General features: G+C 45.3%; 1 protein-coding gene across 1 annotated transcript in view; it reads left to right on the forward strand.

Moving 5' to 3' along the window:
- Window positions 1-16979, forward strand: part of cntnap5l (contactin associated protein family member 5 like) — a 132730-nt gene extending 115751 nt beyond the window's left edge. The window contains exons 20-24 of the mRNA XM_056468417.1: window positions 800-933; window positions 3577-3664; window positions 13154-13360; window positions 13489-13563; window positions 15870-16979. Of these exons, the coding sequence (XP_056324392.1) occupies window positions 800-933; window positions 3577-3664; window positions 13154-13360; window positions 13489-13563; window positions 15870-16066 (701 nt within the window). The 3' untranslated portion in view covers window positions 16067-16979. The remainder of the gene's footprint in view (window positions 1-799; window positions 934-3576; window positions 3665-13153; window positions 13361-13488; window positions 13564-15869) is intronic.
- Window positions 16980-17778: the final 799 nt, after the last annotated feature.

Here is a 17778-nt window from a genome sequence, read left to right on the forward strand (position 1 = left end):
CATTCTTTATGCAAACAAGTCTTAAGGTGGGCAAAACACCCATTTCTCCCAAAAAATACCTTAAAATACAGATTCATCTGACCACGGTACACATTTCCACTGTGTGATAGTCCATCCCAGATGCCTCCATGCCCAGAGAAGTCGATGGCACTGTCGATGGACACTGTTAACATAGGGCTGCAATGTCAAGTCAAAGTAAAAATAGAATCACTACTTTCCTTTTTTTATTTGCGTTTTCCATAATGTCCCAACTTTTTTGATTTGTGGTTGTAATAGTAAACGGTCACACTTTATTTTGATGGTCCATTTGTTGAATTTAAGTTACATTGCATCTACATGCCAACTAATTCTCATTAGATTATAAGTAGACTGTTAGGTTGGGGTTGGGGTTAGTGTAACGTGACATGTACTTGACGTACTTATAGTCAGTTAAATATCTGTTGAAGGAGCAGTATCAACCGATATTAAGCAGACAGTTTTCTAATACTCAAATGAGACATCAAAATTAAGTGCTATCTTATAAGCGCTCAAAACAAAAAGCTAAACACAGTCTGTGCATTGAGTGGATCCTTGTCTCAATTTTGTGCATTTAAGTCATTTGATACCCATAAATAATTGCTACGATTTAGCCATGCAAAAGGATCTCATTATCACAAAAGCCTTAACGTAGAAACAAAAACACTTTACATGAGGGTCCTGTTGGAGCTTGAAATGCAAAACATTAGTTCATGCCATGTCGCATTCATCGTATCAAACACATATCTTATTTAAAGTCAATAACTTTTCTCTGATTTCCCAGGCAGCCTGCAAATACGATACTTGATGAATAAAGAAAAAAGGACTGAGATGTTCAGCCCAAAGTCAGGCAGTCTAGCAGACGGACGCTTCCACTGGGTTAAAATCAATCGAAAAGGACAGGAGCTCCTTGTTCAGGTGAGCCTTTCTCTCCATAGCAACAGATGTTAACACAATGGCCAGTATCTGATTTCTAAAGGGCTTTAAAGTACTTTACTTTCCACATGCTCATCTGATAACTTACCTGAGATTTTAAAGGTCTTGTAATATATAAATAATGCTCATATAAAAGCATGTTATAGTAATTTGAGATGTACAGTATTTGCCATGATTCAATTGAAAGGTTGGTATCAGTTTTTTTTTTTCCGAAGTTATCTGTCATATCTAAAGCAGTTTTCAGTGACTGCTGATACTTGATTTCTACAAGCTTATCTGATAACTTATCTGAGATTTTAAAGGTGTTGTCACATAAATGAGGCTCCTAAATCCATGTCATAGTTACCAGGGATGCATTTTCCATGCCTGATTCCAATTTGTATGTTTCCAAGTTATCTGTCATCATATCTAAAGGGGTTTTGAAATATCTCCAATACTTGACTATTAACTTAATAACTTATCTTAGGTTTTAGTTGTAATATACAAATAATGTTTCTAAAATCATGTCATAGTGACCCGAGATGTATTTTCTATGGGTGATTCAATATTGGTATCACTTTTTTCTAAGTTATCTGCCATTATACTGTATCAAAAGGTTGTCAGTGACTACCGATACTTGACTTTCTACAAGCTTGTTCGATAGCTTATCTGAAGCTTCAAATGTCTTGATGCTCCTAATGTCATAGTGACCTTATATGTCATGCATGCCTCATTCAAATGCAATATTTGTATCAGTTTTTGTAAGTTACCTGCCATTATATCAAAAGGAGCTCCGACTCTTGACTTTCTGCATGCTTTTCCAATATCATATTTGAGATTTTAAAGGTCTTGTAGCATTAATGATGCTGCTAAATCCATGTTATAGTAAGCTGAGATGTATCTTTTTGTATTAAGATGTCTTTTCCAAGTTATCTGCCATTATATAGAAAGGGGTTTTAAGTTAGCTCCAATACATGGCTTTCTGCACAAATGTCCAACAAATCTGAGATTTTAAAGGTCTTGTAACACAAAAGATGCTCCTAAAAGCAATGTCATACTGACCCGAAATCCATTTTCCATGCTGGATTCAAATACTATATTTAAATTGACAACACAATAAACCAACAGTACAGCCTGTCTTGTATCAAAAGTGGTTTTGAGTTACCCCCAATACATGGCTTTCTGCACAAATGTCCAACAAATCTGAGATTTTAAAGGTCTTGTAACTTACAAATGATGCTTCTAGAATCATGTCGTAGTTAGCTGAGATGTATTTACCATGGATGATTCAAACACAATATTGGTATACATTTTTATACCTAGTTATCTGCCATAATTATACTGTATCTAAAGGGGATTTCAGCCAATACTTGACTTTGTACACACTGTTAAATTTTCTGAGATTCTAAAGGTCTTGTAACACAAAAGATGCTCCTAAAAGCAATGTCATACTGACCCGAAGGTCTTGTAACATACAAATTATGTTTCTGGAATCATTTTATGGTAAGCTTAGATATTCTACATGGTTGATTTAAATGCAATATTGGTATAAGTTTTTTATATCTAGTTATCTGCCATAATACTGTGTCTAAAGGGAGTTTCAGTGACAATATTTAACTTTGTACACACTTGTCTGATAACTTTTATTTTTAATCCCTGATTCAAATACAATCTTGCTGTCAGTATTTTCGGAGTAATCTGCCATCAAATCTGTGCTCTTGTAGATTGAAAACACAATAACCCAGTAGTACAGTATAATCTTGTCAGTATAGTCTTGTATCAAAAGGCGTTTTGAGTTACCTCCAATACATGACTGCATGCATGTCCAGTAACATATCTGAGATTTTAAAGGTCTTGTAACTTACAAATGATGCTTCTATAATCATATCATAAAAGCTGAGATTTATTTCCAATGGCTGATTGAAATGCAATATTGGTATCTGCCATTAGGTGAAGTTTATTTATAAACTAATTTCGAGAGGATCACATGCTTATCATTGACCACAGCTGGTCCCAAATTAGCAACGCATGATTCACCAATCGGATGATTTTTAACTCACTATAAATAACCAGAGTTTCCACTCCTACTCCCCCTCCTTTTTGTCACTGGTTCAAGTCCTTACTTGGCCAGTAGACGTTTCTGTGCCGAATTTACATTTTCTCCACGTTCTCGCATTGGTTTCCCCTGGTTCCCAGGTTTTCTCCCACAGTCCAAAGACATGCGAACTAGGTGAATTGACTAAACCAAATTGGCATCATTGATGAGCTCTTAATTAGCATCCCTAATTGCCTCTAGCTATAAATAAACGGGGGAGTTCTCGAGACCTACCTGAGCTCAAACTCCCCTCTCGCCCTGCAAACGGGAGGAAGCCTGGGGCTTGAGGATCTTATGAGCTCAGGCTCTCTAACGGGACAGAATGCCAAACACGCTCTATAATCAATCATCAGCAAAGTGTGAACTCTTGAAACTATATTTATAGGGGTTTTACTTGACTTAATACATATTTGTCTGAAAACTTTTTATTTTTGAAGGCCTCCTAAAAGCATGTCATATTGACCCGAGACCCATTTTGCAAGCCTGATTCAAATGCAATATTGGCGTCAGTATTTTCCGAGTAATCTGCCATCATTTCTGTGCTCTTGTAGATTGACAACACAATAACCCAGCAGTACAGCCTGTCTCCTGGCTCTGCTCTCAGCCCGGTGAGGTCGGTGATTTTGGGAAGAATCCAAGGTGAGTTTCTGACAGGCTTTTGAAGAGGACTCTATTCCTTCATGTTCCTTGTGTGCCGTTTCACACATTTCTATTTCATTGATGTGGCGTCAGGTGTTTGAATTTAGGCAGGTTAAGATGAGGGGGGGTTGGTTGTCTGGGTTTGGGAGGAAGAGGTACATTGTACAGACTTTTGACAGCACCGTCACAGGTGAATTGCCAAGTGAAAGCCAAATGCAATTTCTCAGTGTTGCCTGGGAGACTGTTTCTTTTTTACCTGGTAAGAAATGAGGAGGGTTTATAAGTGGCACGAAGTTCAGTGCTTTGATTGAGGGGAGAGAACATTTAAGACAAATTAGCAATAAAGCACTCTGCACAACTTGCAACAACGCCTTTTAAGCTCATTAGTCATTACGGACGCCTAGTAGAAAAGGAACCAGCACTGAATGTGTTTGATTTATTCAGTTTAAGAAAGGCTTTTAGACACTCAATGCTAGACTTGTGAAATATAATAATGAAGTTTGTTAAAAGGTTATTAAGGAGATTAGAGGTTACTTGTGTGATTCTGTCTGGGTTTTTTTTTTTTTTTTTGGTTTTATAAACAGTCTAACGGTTGACTTTGAATTCAGTAAAGGTGAAATAATTGAATTTATATGCCTCTGACATCACTAAATGTAATTGCTACAAAAATAAAAGACTCTCCGTGTCTCCTATTAAAAGCAGATTTATACTTCTGTGGCGCAGCACTTCACGTGGTTGCACAGCCCTTTCCGTGGCTGTCACGGACGCTGACGCGCACCTCTCAAAAAATGTAACTACATGTCGCAACTATGCGTAGCGCAAACTCTGCCATTGGTCGGCTTGGTAGTGCTGACGAGTGTAGGCGGGACCGAGAGCCCTGCAAACCCATTGAAGTGAGTGTTTACAAATGTCGAGTTGCGTGAAGTAGCTCTAGATGTTTTGATGTTTTGGCTTCACCTTATGATTAAAGTTGTTGCACGTTCCGCCGGTGCTCGCTTCAAAATGAGCAAGTTTGAGCCACTTGTACAATAAGGTAGCCTTCAGAAAAAACAAAACACTAGCAAAGAAACTCGTCACAGAGGAACAACAAAAACTTTACTGCCAGCTAGTGTTTCAGAAGTGTTATTGCAGAGCAACACAAACAGCGTGCAGAAGTATAAATGCACAGCAACGCACAAGGCATCCGCCATGGATTACGCTTTTCACTCTACACAGAAGTATAAACCAGGCTTAAGGCTGATTTATACTTCTGCGTCAAGCGCACGTGTATGGTCCAGCACAGCCTTCGCGTGGTCGCATAGCCCTCACCATGGCTGAAGCGCACCTTTTGAAAAATGTAACTACACGTCGCAACGATGCGTAGCGCAAGCTCTGTGATTGATCAGCTTGGTAACTGTGATGAGTGAGGGTGGTGCTGATAACCTTGAGCCCGATAGAGTGAGCGTTTACAAGTGTCGAGTCACATAAAGGAGCTCTTGATGGAAACTTTTGTTTTGTGTTTACCTGTTTACCTGATTAAAGTTGTTGCACGTCCCCTGGTTCCCACCTCTGAATGAGTGAGTTTTAGTTACTTGTTCATTAAGGTAGCGTTCAGAAAGAACAAAACACCCGTGAAGAAACTTTACACAGAGAAACAGTACATAACCTACAGCCAGCTAGCGTTTCGAAAGTGTTATTGCAGAGCAACAAAAACAGCGTATAAATGCACAGCTACACGCAAGGCAGGCGCCGTGGGTCACGCCGATCACTCGATGCAGAAGTATAAACCAGCCTTTAGTCAGACGAAGAGTTCCAGAGTTTTTTAGCTACAGTTTTTCATGAGAAGCAACCAAGAAATGGCTTAATAATACACTTTCATTACAGAGTTTGGGATCAGTTAGTTGTTGTTGTTGGTGGTGGTGTTATTCATTCTTTTATTCAACAGGGACTTGTTAACTTAAACACAAGTTTTCCACTGCATACAAATCTGTTTGTTTGTTTTTACTTTTTATTCATCCTAAGAGTCCTAAACCAAATATACTAAAACATGAAAAACCTTTTGAACCCTTATATATATTTAGATAAAATTAATATGTAGATAACAAAACTGTTGACAGTAACCATTGCCCATTAAAGATAGTGGTTGCCGTCATCAGACTAGTTCCCCTTCGGATGGGGAACTCCAATGCTATGTGGAAACTTCCACTATGGGGATTTCGTCAGAATCCAATCATCTGAAAGAGTATAAAAACGGGCCAATGAAATGCCAATGAGTTGGCAGCGTCAGCGTGCACAGCTGGCGTCAATGACAATCAGTCATGCTATAAAGACGCAGCCAGTGCCATGCTCGACATCCTTTCGCTTTCAGAGCCTTTCACGAAGCTTCTGAGAGAGTCTTTGAGGGTATCTCCAACCTGTGTCTACAGAGAGAGATCGAGAAGCAGCTTCTCCCGGTCCAGAGCGCGTATACGCAGTGGCAGATGGTCGAGCTGGGTATTTCTCCCTTGCCTGGCGTCCTTTGGGTCCGGTCCTCCAAGAGCGGTTTGTATATAGGAAAAAAGCTTTCCTAAAAGAGCAACACGGTCGTGCAGCGCGTCTTTTTCAAGACGTCACTCCGACCGTGCGTTTCTGGATGCGGTGGTTTCCTATCCCCGGATGATGGGCACGAGCACAGCGTTTCATGTCTGGGGGTCCAGCATGTTAATGCGGTGCTCGCGGGCAGTGCATGCCATCACTGATGTCATGTCTGTTGCGCAGTTAAGATCGCGGCTCGCTCTTGCAAAAGAGCCACCCACCCCAGTTGTCCCCCGCACTGCGGTTGGCACTCGGGCAGATCTGAGGGTTTCAGTGAGAGTAAATCCGCCGCCCCCGGGCCGTGGACCTCTCGCTCCTCCACGCGCTCCATCCAAGCTTCAGGTGAAGAGAAGCGCTCCGTCCTTGGATGGTCGCTCTCTCACCTGATGACACCGGGGGTCAGATGTCCATCGCTGCATCGGAGGATGGGCTGTCATTGTCTGATGAGGATGCGAGCCCGCTCGCTCCCTCCCTCCGGGGTGGAGAGCGCGGCGTTAGCATCTAAAAAGCAGACATGATGGCCGTGCTTTCTCGGGCTGCTTCGGCCGTGGGTCTGGTGATGGTTTATCCCCCAGCCCCGCGGCCGGACCGACTAGATGGGTGTATGTGGAGGATATAAGGAGGCAAGACCTTCAAAGCCTCCCGTCCCCTTCTTCCCGGAAGTGCACAGTAAAATCACGCTGTCCTGAGGGCACTTTTTTCTGCCCGATCTGCGTGCGCTTCCATCCTCACCATCCTTGGAGGTTGGGCTGTCAAGGTCTGACGAGGATTCGAACCCGCTCGCTCCCTCCGGGACTTTGAGCGCGGCGTCGAATCCAGAAGCAGACTTTGCGGCTGTGCTTCCCCAGGCTGCTTCGGCCGTGGCTCTGGAGATGGTTTATCCCCCAGCTCCGCGGCCGGACCGATTAGAGGGGTGTGATGTGGAGGATGAAGGCGAGACCTTCTAAGCCTCCCCATCCCCTTCTTCCTGGTTGGGCACAGTAGGCTCACGCAGTGTGCTGCGTGCGCCTTCCCCCTCACCATGCACGCTATGGCCACCTACCAGCGCTACCAAGCGCAGGCGCTGGCCCGGCTGCGCGAGGATGGTTCTGACCCAGGACTGAGCATGCGCTCCGCACCGCAACCGACTATGCTCTTACAAAAAAAAAAAAAAAAAAAAAGTCGGCTGTGTGTGCCCTGGGAAGGACGATGATCACATCCGTGATCCAGGAATGCCACCTCAGGCTAAACCTGGTGATGTGCGTGACGTTGACAAAGTTCGCTTTCTTAACTCACCCATTTCCCAGGCTGGCCTGTTCGGCGACACTGGCAGTGAATTCGCCCAGGAATTCACGCCGGTGAAAGAGCAGTCGGAGGCGATGGGCGAGGTCTCTATCGGCGGGATTGTATGACCGCTCCCCCCCGCCGAGCCATCCACATCCGCTGCTTTTTCGCCGAGGACGCCCACCCGCAGCTTTGCTTCGCCGCCCCGCCTGCACCTCCGGCCACGCGGCTGCGCCGAGCATCGCGCAGGCAACCAGCGTCCCCCGCCCAGGGCGCCGCTAAGTTCGGTAAAACGGACCGCGAAGCGTCCCTGAGGCGGGCCATCTGGGGAGGAGGGAATTTGCTCTTTCCCCGCTGGAGGGCGGGGCACGTTATTTAAAGGCGTAAAAAAAAAAAAAAAAAAAACGCCATCAAAATCCTCAGTGAAAGAGCACTTTTCCCCTCCTCCGGATGTGACAGCCCGAACACTGCCAGTCTGGGACGCTATGCCTGCCAGCTCGCAGGATCGGTGCATTTCGCCAATGGCTCATGGAGCACGAGAGAACGGTCTCCTTTCTCTCCACTCCCAGCCCCTCTCCTGGAGTTTGAGTGCGAGACGAGAACATCTCCTCTCCTGCTCTCCTGTGGGACCCCAGCGCTCCCCGGATGAGCCCACTCACTCCACGCTGCCCCGCCGCTGGCACGTCAGCGATCGTGCGGATGGGACCATTTGCGGGGGCTCTGCCTGCCTGGTTAGCGCGGGCCAGCCCATCGCAATGGCTCATCCATACGACCAGACTCGGCTATGCGATTCAGTTCGCTAAACGGCCTCCCAGGTTCACGGGCGACCAGGGTCAGTCCTGCGTCCGCCCCTGTCTTGCGAGAGGAGATTGCTGTCCTCCTGGCGAAGGATGCAATCGAGCCGGCCCTCCAGCCGAGATGGAGCGCGGGTTTTACAGCCCGCACTTCATCGTGCCCCCCCAAAAAAAAAAAAAAAAAAAAAAAAGCGGTGGGCTATGGCCAATCCTATATCTGCACATTTTGAACCGCTGCCTTCACTGGCTGCGCTCCGAAATGCTTACGCAGATGCGCATCACGCGATGCGTTCGTCCTCAGGATTGGTTTGCAGCAATAGATCTGAAGGACGCGTATTTTCATATCTCCACACTTCCACGCCACCGGCAGTTTCTGCGGTTTGCGTTTGAAGGTCGAGCGTGGCAATACAAGGTCCTCCCCTTCGGGCTCTCTCTGTCTCCGCGAGTTTTCACCAAGCTCGCGAAGGGTGCCCTCGCGCCCCTTCGGCTCGCCGGCATCCGCACGCTCAATTATTTCGATGACTGGTTGATTTTTAGCCCACTCTCGGGAGCAATTGATTATGCACAGAGACAAGGTGCTCCGGCACCTCCGCCCGTTGGGGTTTCAGGTCAACCGAGAAAAGAGCAAGCTCGCCTCCGTGCAGAGCATCTCCTTTCTCTGGTTGGAGCTGGACTCGATCACTGTGGAGGCGCGCCTCTCACGAGAGCGCGCCGAGGTAATGCTGAACTGTCTGAGAGAGTTTGACAGGAAAAAAAAGTGGTCCCCCTGAAATTATTTCAGAGGCTCCTGGGGCATATGGCATCCGTAGCCGCGGCCACGCCGCTCGGATTGCTCCATATGAGACCACTACAGCATTGGCTTCACGATCGGGTCCCCAGAGGCGCATGGCACGCGGGCACACACCGAGTGACTGTCACTGCGCTGTGTCACCGCACCCGCACCCCCTGGAAAGGACCCCTTCTTCCTACGGGCCAGTGTGTCCCTAGGTCAGGCGTCCAGGCAGGCTGTCGTTTCGGCAGATGCCTCCAGTATGGGGTGGGGGGCCGTGTGTAGCGGGCATGCTGCTGCGGACCTGTGGAGGGGAACCCAGCTGCATTGGCATATCAACTGCCTAGAGCTGTTGGCAATGTTTCTCGCTCTGCGCCGCTTTTTACCGGTGCTGAGGGAGCAACACGTGCTGGTCAGGACGGACAGCACGGCCGCGGTAGCGTGTTCCATCCGGATGGGGGTATACGCTCCCGCTGCATGTCTCAGCTCGCTCGCCGTCTGCTCCTCTGGAGTCATACGCGGCTGAAGTCGCTGCTTGCTATTCACACCCCGGATGGGCTCAACCGTGCGGCCAACAGGCTCTCACGGCAGCTCCTTCCCCGGGAGAATGGCGACTCCACCCCGAGTCATGCGTAAGTATGCACTCCCCCCAGTGAGCCTACTCGCGCAGTTTCTGTGCAAGGTCAGGGAGGACGAGGGGCAGGTCTTGCTAGTTGCGCCCTTGGCCCAACCGGACCTGGATATCAGAACTCTCCCTCCTCGCGACGCCCCCCCTGGCGAGTCCCTTTGAGAGAGAACCTACTCTCTCAGGGACAGGGCACCATCTGGCACCCTCGCTTAGTTCTGTGGAACCTCCACGTGGGGTCCATAAGACGCGACGAGGAAGACTTAGGTAACCTACCGGTGGCGGTGGTTAATACCATCACTCAGGCTAGTGCACCCTCTACGAGGCATGCCTACGCCCTGGAGTGGAGTCTATTCACTGAGTGGTGCGCTTCTCGCCGAGAAGACCCCCGATCTTGCCAGATCAGTGTTGTGCTTTCTTTCCTTCAGGACAGGTGGAGCGAAGGCTGTCGCGCTCCACACTGAGGGTTTACGTGGCCGCCATCTCCGCTCATCATGATGCGTGGATGGCGGCACCGTGGGGAGGCATAACCTCATCATCCAGTTCCTCAGAGGTGCTAGGCGGATGTTTCCACCCCGCCCCCCCTCTCATACCCTCTTGAGATCTCGCGGTAGTGCTACGAGCCTACGTGGGGATCCCTTCGAACCACTCGACTCAGTATCCTTGAGATTTCTGTCCTTGAAGACAGCTCTGCTGGTCGTGTTGGCATCGGTTAAGAGGGTTAGGTACCTGGAGGCATTTTCGGTCAGTGACTCGTGCCTAGAATTCGGGCCGGCCTACTCTCACGTTGTCCTGAGACCCCGGCCCGGCTATGTGCCCAAGGTTCCTACCACGCCGTTTAACAATCAGGTAGTGAGCCTGCAAGCGCTGCCCGCGGAGGAGGCAGACCCAGCCCTTTCATTGTTGTGTCCTGATTCGCGCTTGCAAATATATGGGGACCACACTCAGAGCCTTAGATCCTCTGACCAGCTCTTTGTCCATTACAGTGGTCGGCAGATGGGAAGTGCCGTATCTAAACAGAGGTTGGCCCACTGGATAGTGGATGCCATCTCCCTCGCCTTTGGGCCAGGGTGAGCCGTGTCCCCCGGGGGTGAGAGCGCACTCCACTACGAAGCATCGAATCCTCCTGTGCGTTAGCACGCGGCGCCTCTCTGACAGACATTTGTAGAGCTACGGGTTGGGTGACACCCAATACATTTGCAATTTTACAATCTGCGAGTGGAGCCGGTTTCCTCAAGGGTATTAGGCAACCCTTGGTGATTGAGGAAACGATTCGGTTGAGGTGTCGAAACACGCTTGCTGCGCCACTCTCCCTAACCCGGAGATACGTGCGCTTTTTCAGCTTTGTCAGTTTAGTTCCCCATTTCTTTGGCGAACCCTGCAGAGTTCCTCCGAGGCCCCCAGCACCTGACTCAGCGGAGGAGTCAGGTGTTGGCCCGTTACGTTGTCGGCATGCCCGCTGGTCAGCCCGCGTTCTGGGTATAGGTGCCTGCTATGTGTGATCCCCGCTGGCGATCCCATACGTTCACTCAGCCACGGTATAGTCCCCCCTTCTAGGGCAGGCTCGTGTCTTCCCTCCCCGCTAACCATCCTTATGCAAGGACTCCCCATCTCTGGGCTAGTCCATAGGTTGTCACCAGGTCTCCCCTCTGGGTAACAGGTGAGCTCCGCAGCGTCCTCCCTATCGGGACTGAACGCTTTCCCAACGTACTGTCGTATCAAAACCTATTTTACTGGGTTATTGCGACTCCCCGAAAAACATAACTGTTCTGAACAGGTAAGTGAGGGCCAGGGGACACGTTGGAAGACTGTGTCTCGGGGCGTTGTAGGTGCGCTCGCTCTACTGCGTGGCACACCCTTCGCCAGGGACGCAGTAAGGTTCTTTCGTTGTGGCGTTTTCCATAGATTTCCCCATAGTGGAAGTTTCCACATAGCATTGGAGTTCCCCATCCGAAGGGGAACGCTACGGTTACTAAAGTAACCCTTCGTTCCCCGAGGGGGGGAACGGAAATGCTATGTTCCTTCGCCACAACGATTGTCCCTTAGCTGTTGAGCGTGAAAGTCTCTTCAGCTAGAAAAGGATGTCGAGCATGGCACTGGCTGCGTCTTTATAGCATGACTGATTGTCATTGACGCCAGCTGTGCACGCTGACGCTGACAACTCATTGGCATTTCATTGGCCCGTTTTTATACTCTTTCAGATGATTGGATTCTGACGAAATCCCCATAGTGGAAGTTTCCACATAGCATTTCCGTTCCCCCCCTCGGGGAACGAAGGGTTACTTTAGTAACCGTAGCGTTAACAACATTCTTCAGATTATCTTCTTTTGTGAAAAAATAAGAATGTTATAATTACAAATTTGGGCGACACGATGGTTCAGTGGTTAGCACTGTTGCCTCACACAAAGAAGATAGCTGGTTCAAGTCTTGGCTGGGCCAGTTAGCATTTCTGTGTGAAGTTTGCATGTTTTTGTTTGGTGGGTTTCCCCCACAGTCCAAAGATATGCACTTTAGGTGAATTGAATAAACTAAATTTGCAAGTAATTTTGTAATACTTTAAATTTGACTCGGTAACTTAAATTTTAAAACTTAAAAGATTTTAAAAACACAAGCCAGTGAACAAGTTTTTGCACGGCATTTTACCAGCGTTACCCTGACAGCTCAGTAGTTCAATTGCAAGAAGCAAGACCACGCATGCTACATACAAATGTTATGTCAGCGTGTTATTTGAGCGAACTTTGTTTTCAGATGACCATGTTCAGTTCATGTTTAGATATGTACATATATGTGTACATAAGCAAAATATCCACAGGGAAGCATATAGAGCTACCTTGAAATTTGACCATGCCGTGCCTGCAGGCTAGTCAACAGCACACTTGCTCTTTGGCAAAAAAAAAAAAAAAAAAAAAAAAACGCACTTGCGTTGCTCAAGCTATTAAAATTAATGGGTTTCACATCACAGTAATTTCCGGTATGAAATCAGCTTTGCAGTTTATAATTTCGCCAACCTGATTTCGCCAACAGTTTATAATTTCACCAACCTGATTTCACCAAGTAGGACATTTTTCTGGATTAACATCTATGTTGATTCAGGAACAACATTCCAATCAGCCAATCAGAATTAAGGTATATGTTTACCATTTATGTTAAGGTTAGGCTTACAGTTTATGCACTTCTACATGATTGTTATCCAACTGTTATTCCTCTTTGACTTTGGGAATAATTTACAGTTATGGTTGAGCTTAGGGGTAGGGAATAGCTATGGATTATGTTTTCGAACAAAAACGATGTTCCAGGATCAGCATAGATGTTAATCCAGGATCGCATCATACTTGGCAAAATCATGCCAAATTTCTCTTTCAGACAGAAACAAAATGGCATTTTTGGACCAAGTATTTTTGCCACCTGAACATTTGATGCATCCCTGGGTTTAACATGTATTTCACTTATCAGATCAGTTGCTTACATATTTTTTCATGTTTCAGGTAGTGACATCACTGATAAGGAACTGGTCCATGCTGGATTGAGAGGGTTTATTGGCTGCTTGTCCTCTGTTCAGTTTAATCAGGCAACCCCTCTGAAGGCAGCCCTGCAAAACAGCCCTTTAGTTACTGTTATCGGCCGTCTGGAGGCATCAAGTTGTGGAACGATATCCAGCCCAAACACTTTGAGCAATACACACATACGCTCAGGTAAATCATCCTTTAAAGTTTCCACTCTGTAAAAAGACTAACGGATAAAGACAGCATAGATTCATCTGGCTGAGAAGAATCACAAAAGCAGTTCATTGTCTTCCTCTTGTTCTCTTTTCTGCTTACAGATGACTCTGCAAAATCCGACAGAGGCAAAGACCCACTGAAAAAGGCAGATCAGAATGACTTGGCACTAATCGGAGGTATAGATCCCCATGATAATGTGCTCTGGGAAAAACTTTTCAAAACAATACTCAGATCTGACAAGTAATAGAGCATCCTCGGAGATGAAACTGTACAGCCTCATACATCTTTAGCGTTTATGTCAGAAGGTTTATTTCATGCTGTTTCTGCTGCATTGTAAAGCAGTCACTATTTTAATACATCTTCCATTTATTCTCAAGATAGATTCATGCAGGGCCTAAAACTAACATTTTGCCAAACTTGCAGTGGTCGATGACTTGAGAAAATGTACCGCCATGAAACTGTACGTGCATTTAAAGGGCACCTATTTTACCCATTTTTCAAAATTTAAGCTAAGTATTTTGTGTCTCCAGAATGTGTCTGTAAAGTTTCAGCCAAAACACACATTAGATAATTTATTAGACCTTTCAGAATATTAGAATTTTCTGCTCTGAAGACAAGGTAGCTGTTTTTGTTGCTAGTTCTCCCTGCCCACCGTTCCCACGTGCCTGCCAGAGTGTGCCTCAATCTTCACCTCAGTTGCGTCAGATAAACAGCACAGTGACTGACATGAAGGAAGCAGATTTCATGTAACATTTGTGAGAAATACTACAGTAAGAACTTTCCCGATGATTATTCGATGTATTTGTTGTAGAGTTAATTCAAGCCTTTCGATGAATCACACAAAATGTCGTTACAAAGTTCACGCACACACACAAACACAGCATGTGCGTTTAACTTTACACAGTTTTTGCGCTGCAAATGTGACAGGATACACGTTAATATCCACTGCTGTATGGATATCTGTTATGTTAATGTACAAAATAAACGTGATTTAATGTCCACAAACCGGGATTGAAGCGTCTTTTATAATTGTACTGACACGCGGCTGTGGTGATAAAGCAAAGACGGTAAAATTGCTGTAATTCACTGTTTGAAAAACGTTTTAAACTTCTAAAACTCATTCTTGATCACATATGATAATGATTGATGATCACAGCGAGCTGAACAGATCTTTTAATCCCAGTTGCTTTACCACACATGCTGTTTTGTTGATATGATTATACGTGTTAATATGGAGATATTAATTTGCAGCTGTCTATCTATTCGGTGTGCGGGGAAACCGCACTATTACATCTGTTGCGGTGGGCCTCAAAATGGGAGGGATTTGGATCCTATTTTAACGTGAGGAAATTTAAAAAACAAGACATATTGTCTTTATTTCACTCCAGTGGGACTGTGGACTCACTATACCTACACACAGTTCTGTCCAAACAGCTTACAAAAGATGATTTTCATCATAGGTGCCCTTTAAATTAAAAATAAGCATTTTTGGGGAAATCCGTTTAATTACAGTTTGTATTATTATTATTATTATTATTAGTAGTAGTAGTAGTAGTAGTGTCTAATCAAATAAAAAACTTAAATTAGAAAATATGCATTCTTAAATTCATTTACTTTTAAACAGTGTTCTCAAAGACACTGAAAATACTTTTCACATGAGCTGCTCATGTGGAAAAAAAAATCCTTATTCCCTAGCAAGCACAGGATGTCACCATGACGTCAGATTGACGTTCTACCCCAAAGTCATAGAACGTTGCATTTTGTTTGGAAATAAAAATTGGGTTGACGTCAATGTTCAATTTCAAACAGATGTTGCATTTTGGTTGCTTTGCAACGCAACCTAAAAATAACAAAATATCAACATCTAATGATGTTACAGCTTGACGTTGTGTGGACGTTACCAATATGACATCAATCAGACGTCTATCAAATTTTGGTTGCCAAACCTGACGAATAAATGTCAGTATTTTATGTCAATAATGATGTTGGTTAAAGATTTTGGCTCGACGCTGCATTTTGGTCACTTTCCAACACAACCTAAAATCAACAAAATATCAGCGTCATTTCACGTCATTATTGGACGTAAAAATCACATTGTCCTTAGATGCTAGTGACCTAAATCTAACCTGATATTAATGTCTTATGACGTTGTGCATCTGGTGGGACTGCACATACGATTACATATTTATATAAGTACAGCCAAGTATTTGCATTATAAAAATTGCAATATATCATACAGGATTCTAGGGCATTAGAATTAATAAAAAAGCAACCATCTGACTGATGAATAACAGTTTCATATGCAGTTTCCAACAGCCGTCAATTTTAGATGCTGTATTCATGATATACAAATCCACACCATTTCATCCAAACCACATTTTAAGAAAATAATCTGTATGTGTATTTTTTATATAGCATGCTTTGATTTTAAAGGAATCACGTGCCGCACTAATTTCCACATCTTGATCTATTTAATAACCAGGAGTAGTGGCCGCAGTGGTGTTCATCACACTCTGTGCACTGGCCTTCATCATCCGCTTCCTTTACCGACACAGACGGACTCCAGCACCTTCCGGGATCACCGGAAAGACGCATCGGCCCAGCATTGAGCCTCCACCTTATCGAGCTGCACTGGACCTGCACAAACCCCACCACGACAGCAAAGAATACTACATCTGACCTCTCCATGTCGAGCTTGGCCTTTAATCGAGCAGCCTGTCGCCAGTGTACATGCTAACAACCCCACCGCACTGTATTACCTACACTGCAGGCTGAGCAGCCAATCAGAGGCCGGCAATGACTCCACGGTCTGGGGCACAGGAAACTACAACTCGAGACGTTTTGTTTATTTGCTTATTTTCTACAAAGAGGGTAAAGCTTACATGAAAGTTCTGTGTGCCAGGCATCTGGAAGATGACAGAGCTGTATATTGTTATTTTACGGGCATAATAATAGGTTATACATGCACAGCACACACACTTTCCAGGCAAACAACGCAGCAGGAGGCCTGAAGCATCACTGAATTGTCTTTATCCAGTGTGCCTGCTCAAACCTGTCTGTCTCAGAGCCCGGGCTTAAGCTAATGGACTGAAACCCCAGCGGATTGGATTCTGAGAGAATGCTTTTTGTGGCAGGGCGGTGGACCTTCCCAGACATTGTTTTTAAAGGATCGATCATCGCTCAACATGTCCACAAAAACAAAAGATTAAAGACATCCGCATCCGACAGCCTCACATTTGATGTTGAAACTATTGACTGGTGCAGAGGCTGGGATTAATCACCAAAGGACCATAAGAATATATCAGCAGCGGCTGAGGGATTGAATATGAGTCATTTGTGTGTATCCAGATTCCCATGGGCCGGCCAGATTCAGGCAGTTTAATTCTCTTTCCCATCGTAATCGAGCCGGTCTCGCAACTGGAGCGAAATCTGTCCTTACTGAAGTGCATTATATCTCGTGACTAGATCAACAACAAACTTGCTTTCTATTGAGAATGAATTGTATGGCTGTTTTTCTTTTCTATATGAATACTGTAAATGAACGGTGTACATACATTTCATAATTATATTTAATAAATGGAGCTTTCTCAGAGCTTATGAGTGCAGATGACCTATAAACTGGTTTTGGCATATTTAATGGCAATGTATGGAATCTTCTCACAACTTTAAGAAAATCTCAGTGTTTATTTAAGGTGGTTATGCAGGTGGGATGTGCACTCTACATTGTGCTCCAGTCTGATTGACCTTCAATTTCCTGTGTGTCAGATACACTGCTAGTAATATAAGCCAAGATGGAGAAGGAGGAAGAGAGAGGCAATCGATTGAGAACCCTTAGGATACAGCGGTAATGAAACAACTTCTCTTGGCCATCTGCTGTAACAGGTATGCTGTAGACAAAGCCAAACAACACCTCTCATGGCAGGATGCACCTGAGTGTCTGACAATCCCATTGATCACACCTTCAAAACAACTTCTGTTATAGGCGGCTTCATACAGTATGTGTAGACACGCTTGGCTGAATTTAGACACTGTTGAGTGGTTTTGGATTCCTCATGATCTTAATGACCCTTTGGATGTACTGGCTAACTACAGTCTCTGCTGCCATCACTTCGCCTAAGAGGTCAAACTTCCCCTGCAGAAAACACCTCCCAAGCCATGACACTGCACCTGCACCTTTCATTGACTACACTTTAGGTTTAATCTTTCCTCAGTTTGACAACAAACATAATGATCCGACCCAAATTAAACTGGCTTTCATCATTAAAGTGAACTTTGGACCAGGTCTCTGTCCATACAACATGCTCCTCTGCAATCGACATTCGATTCGTTTGGTCTCTGCAGGGGAATATGCAGAGATATAGATCCTTACGCCCCTTTTGCACAGGGCATTG

This window comes from Danio aesculapii, chromosome 11 (genome assembly GCF_903798145.1).
Source record: "Danio aesculapii chromosome 11, fDanAes4.1, whole genome shotgun sequence".
Classification (NCBI taxonomy): Eukaryota; Metazoa; Chordata; class Actinopteri; order Cypriniformes; family Danionidae; genus Danio; species Danio aesculapii.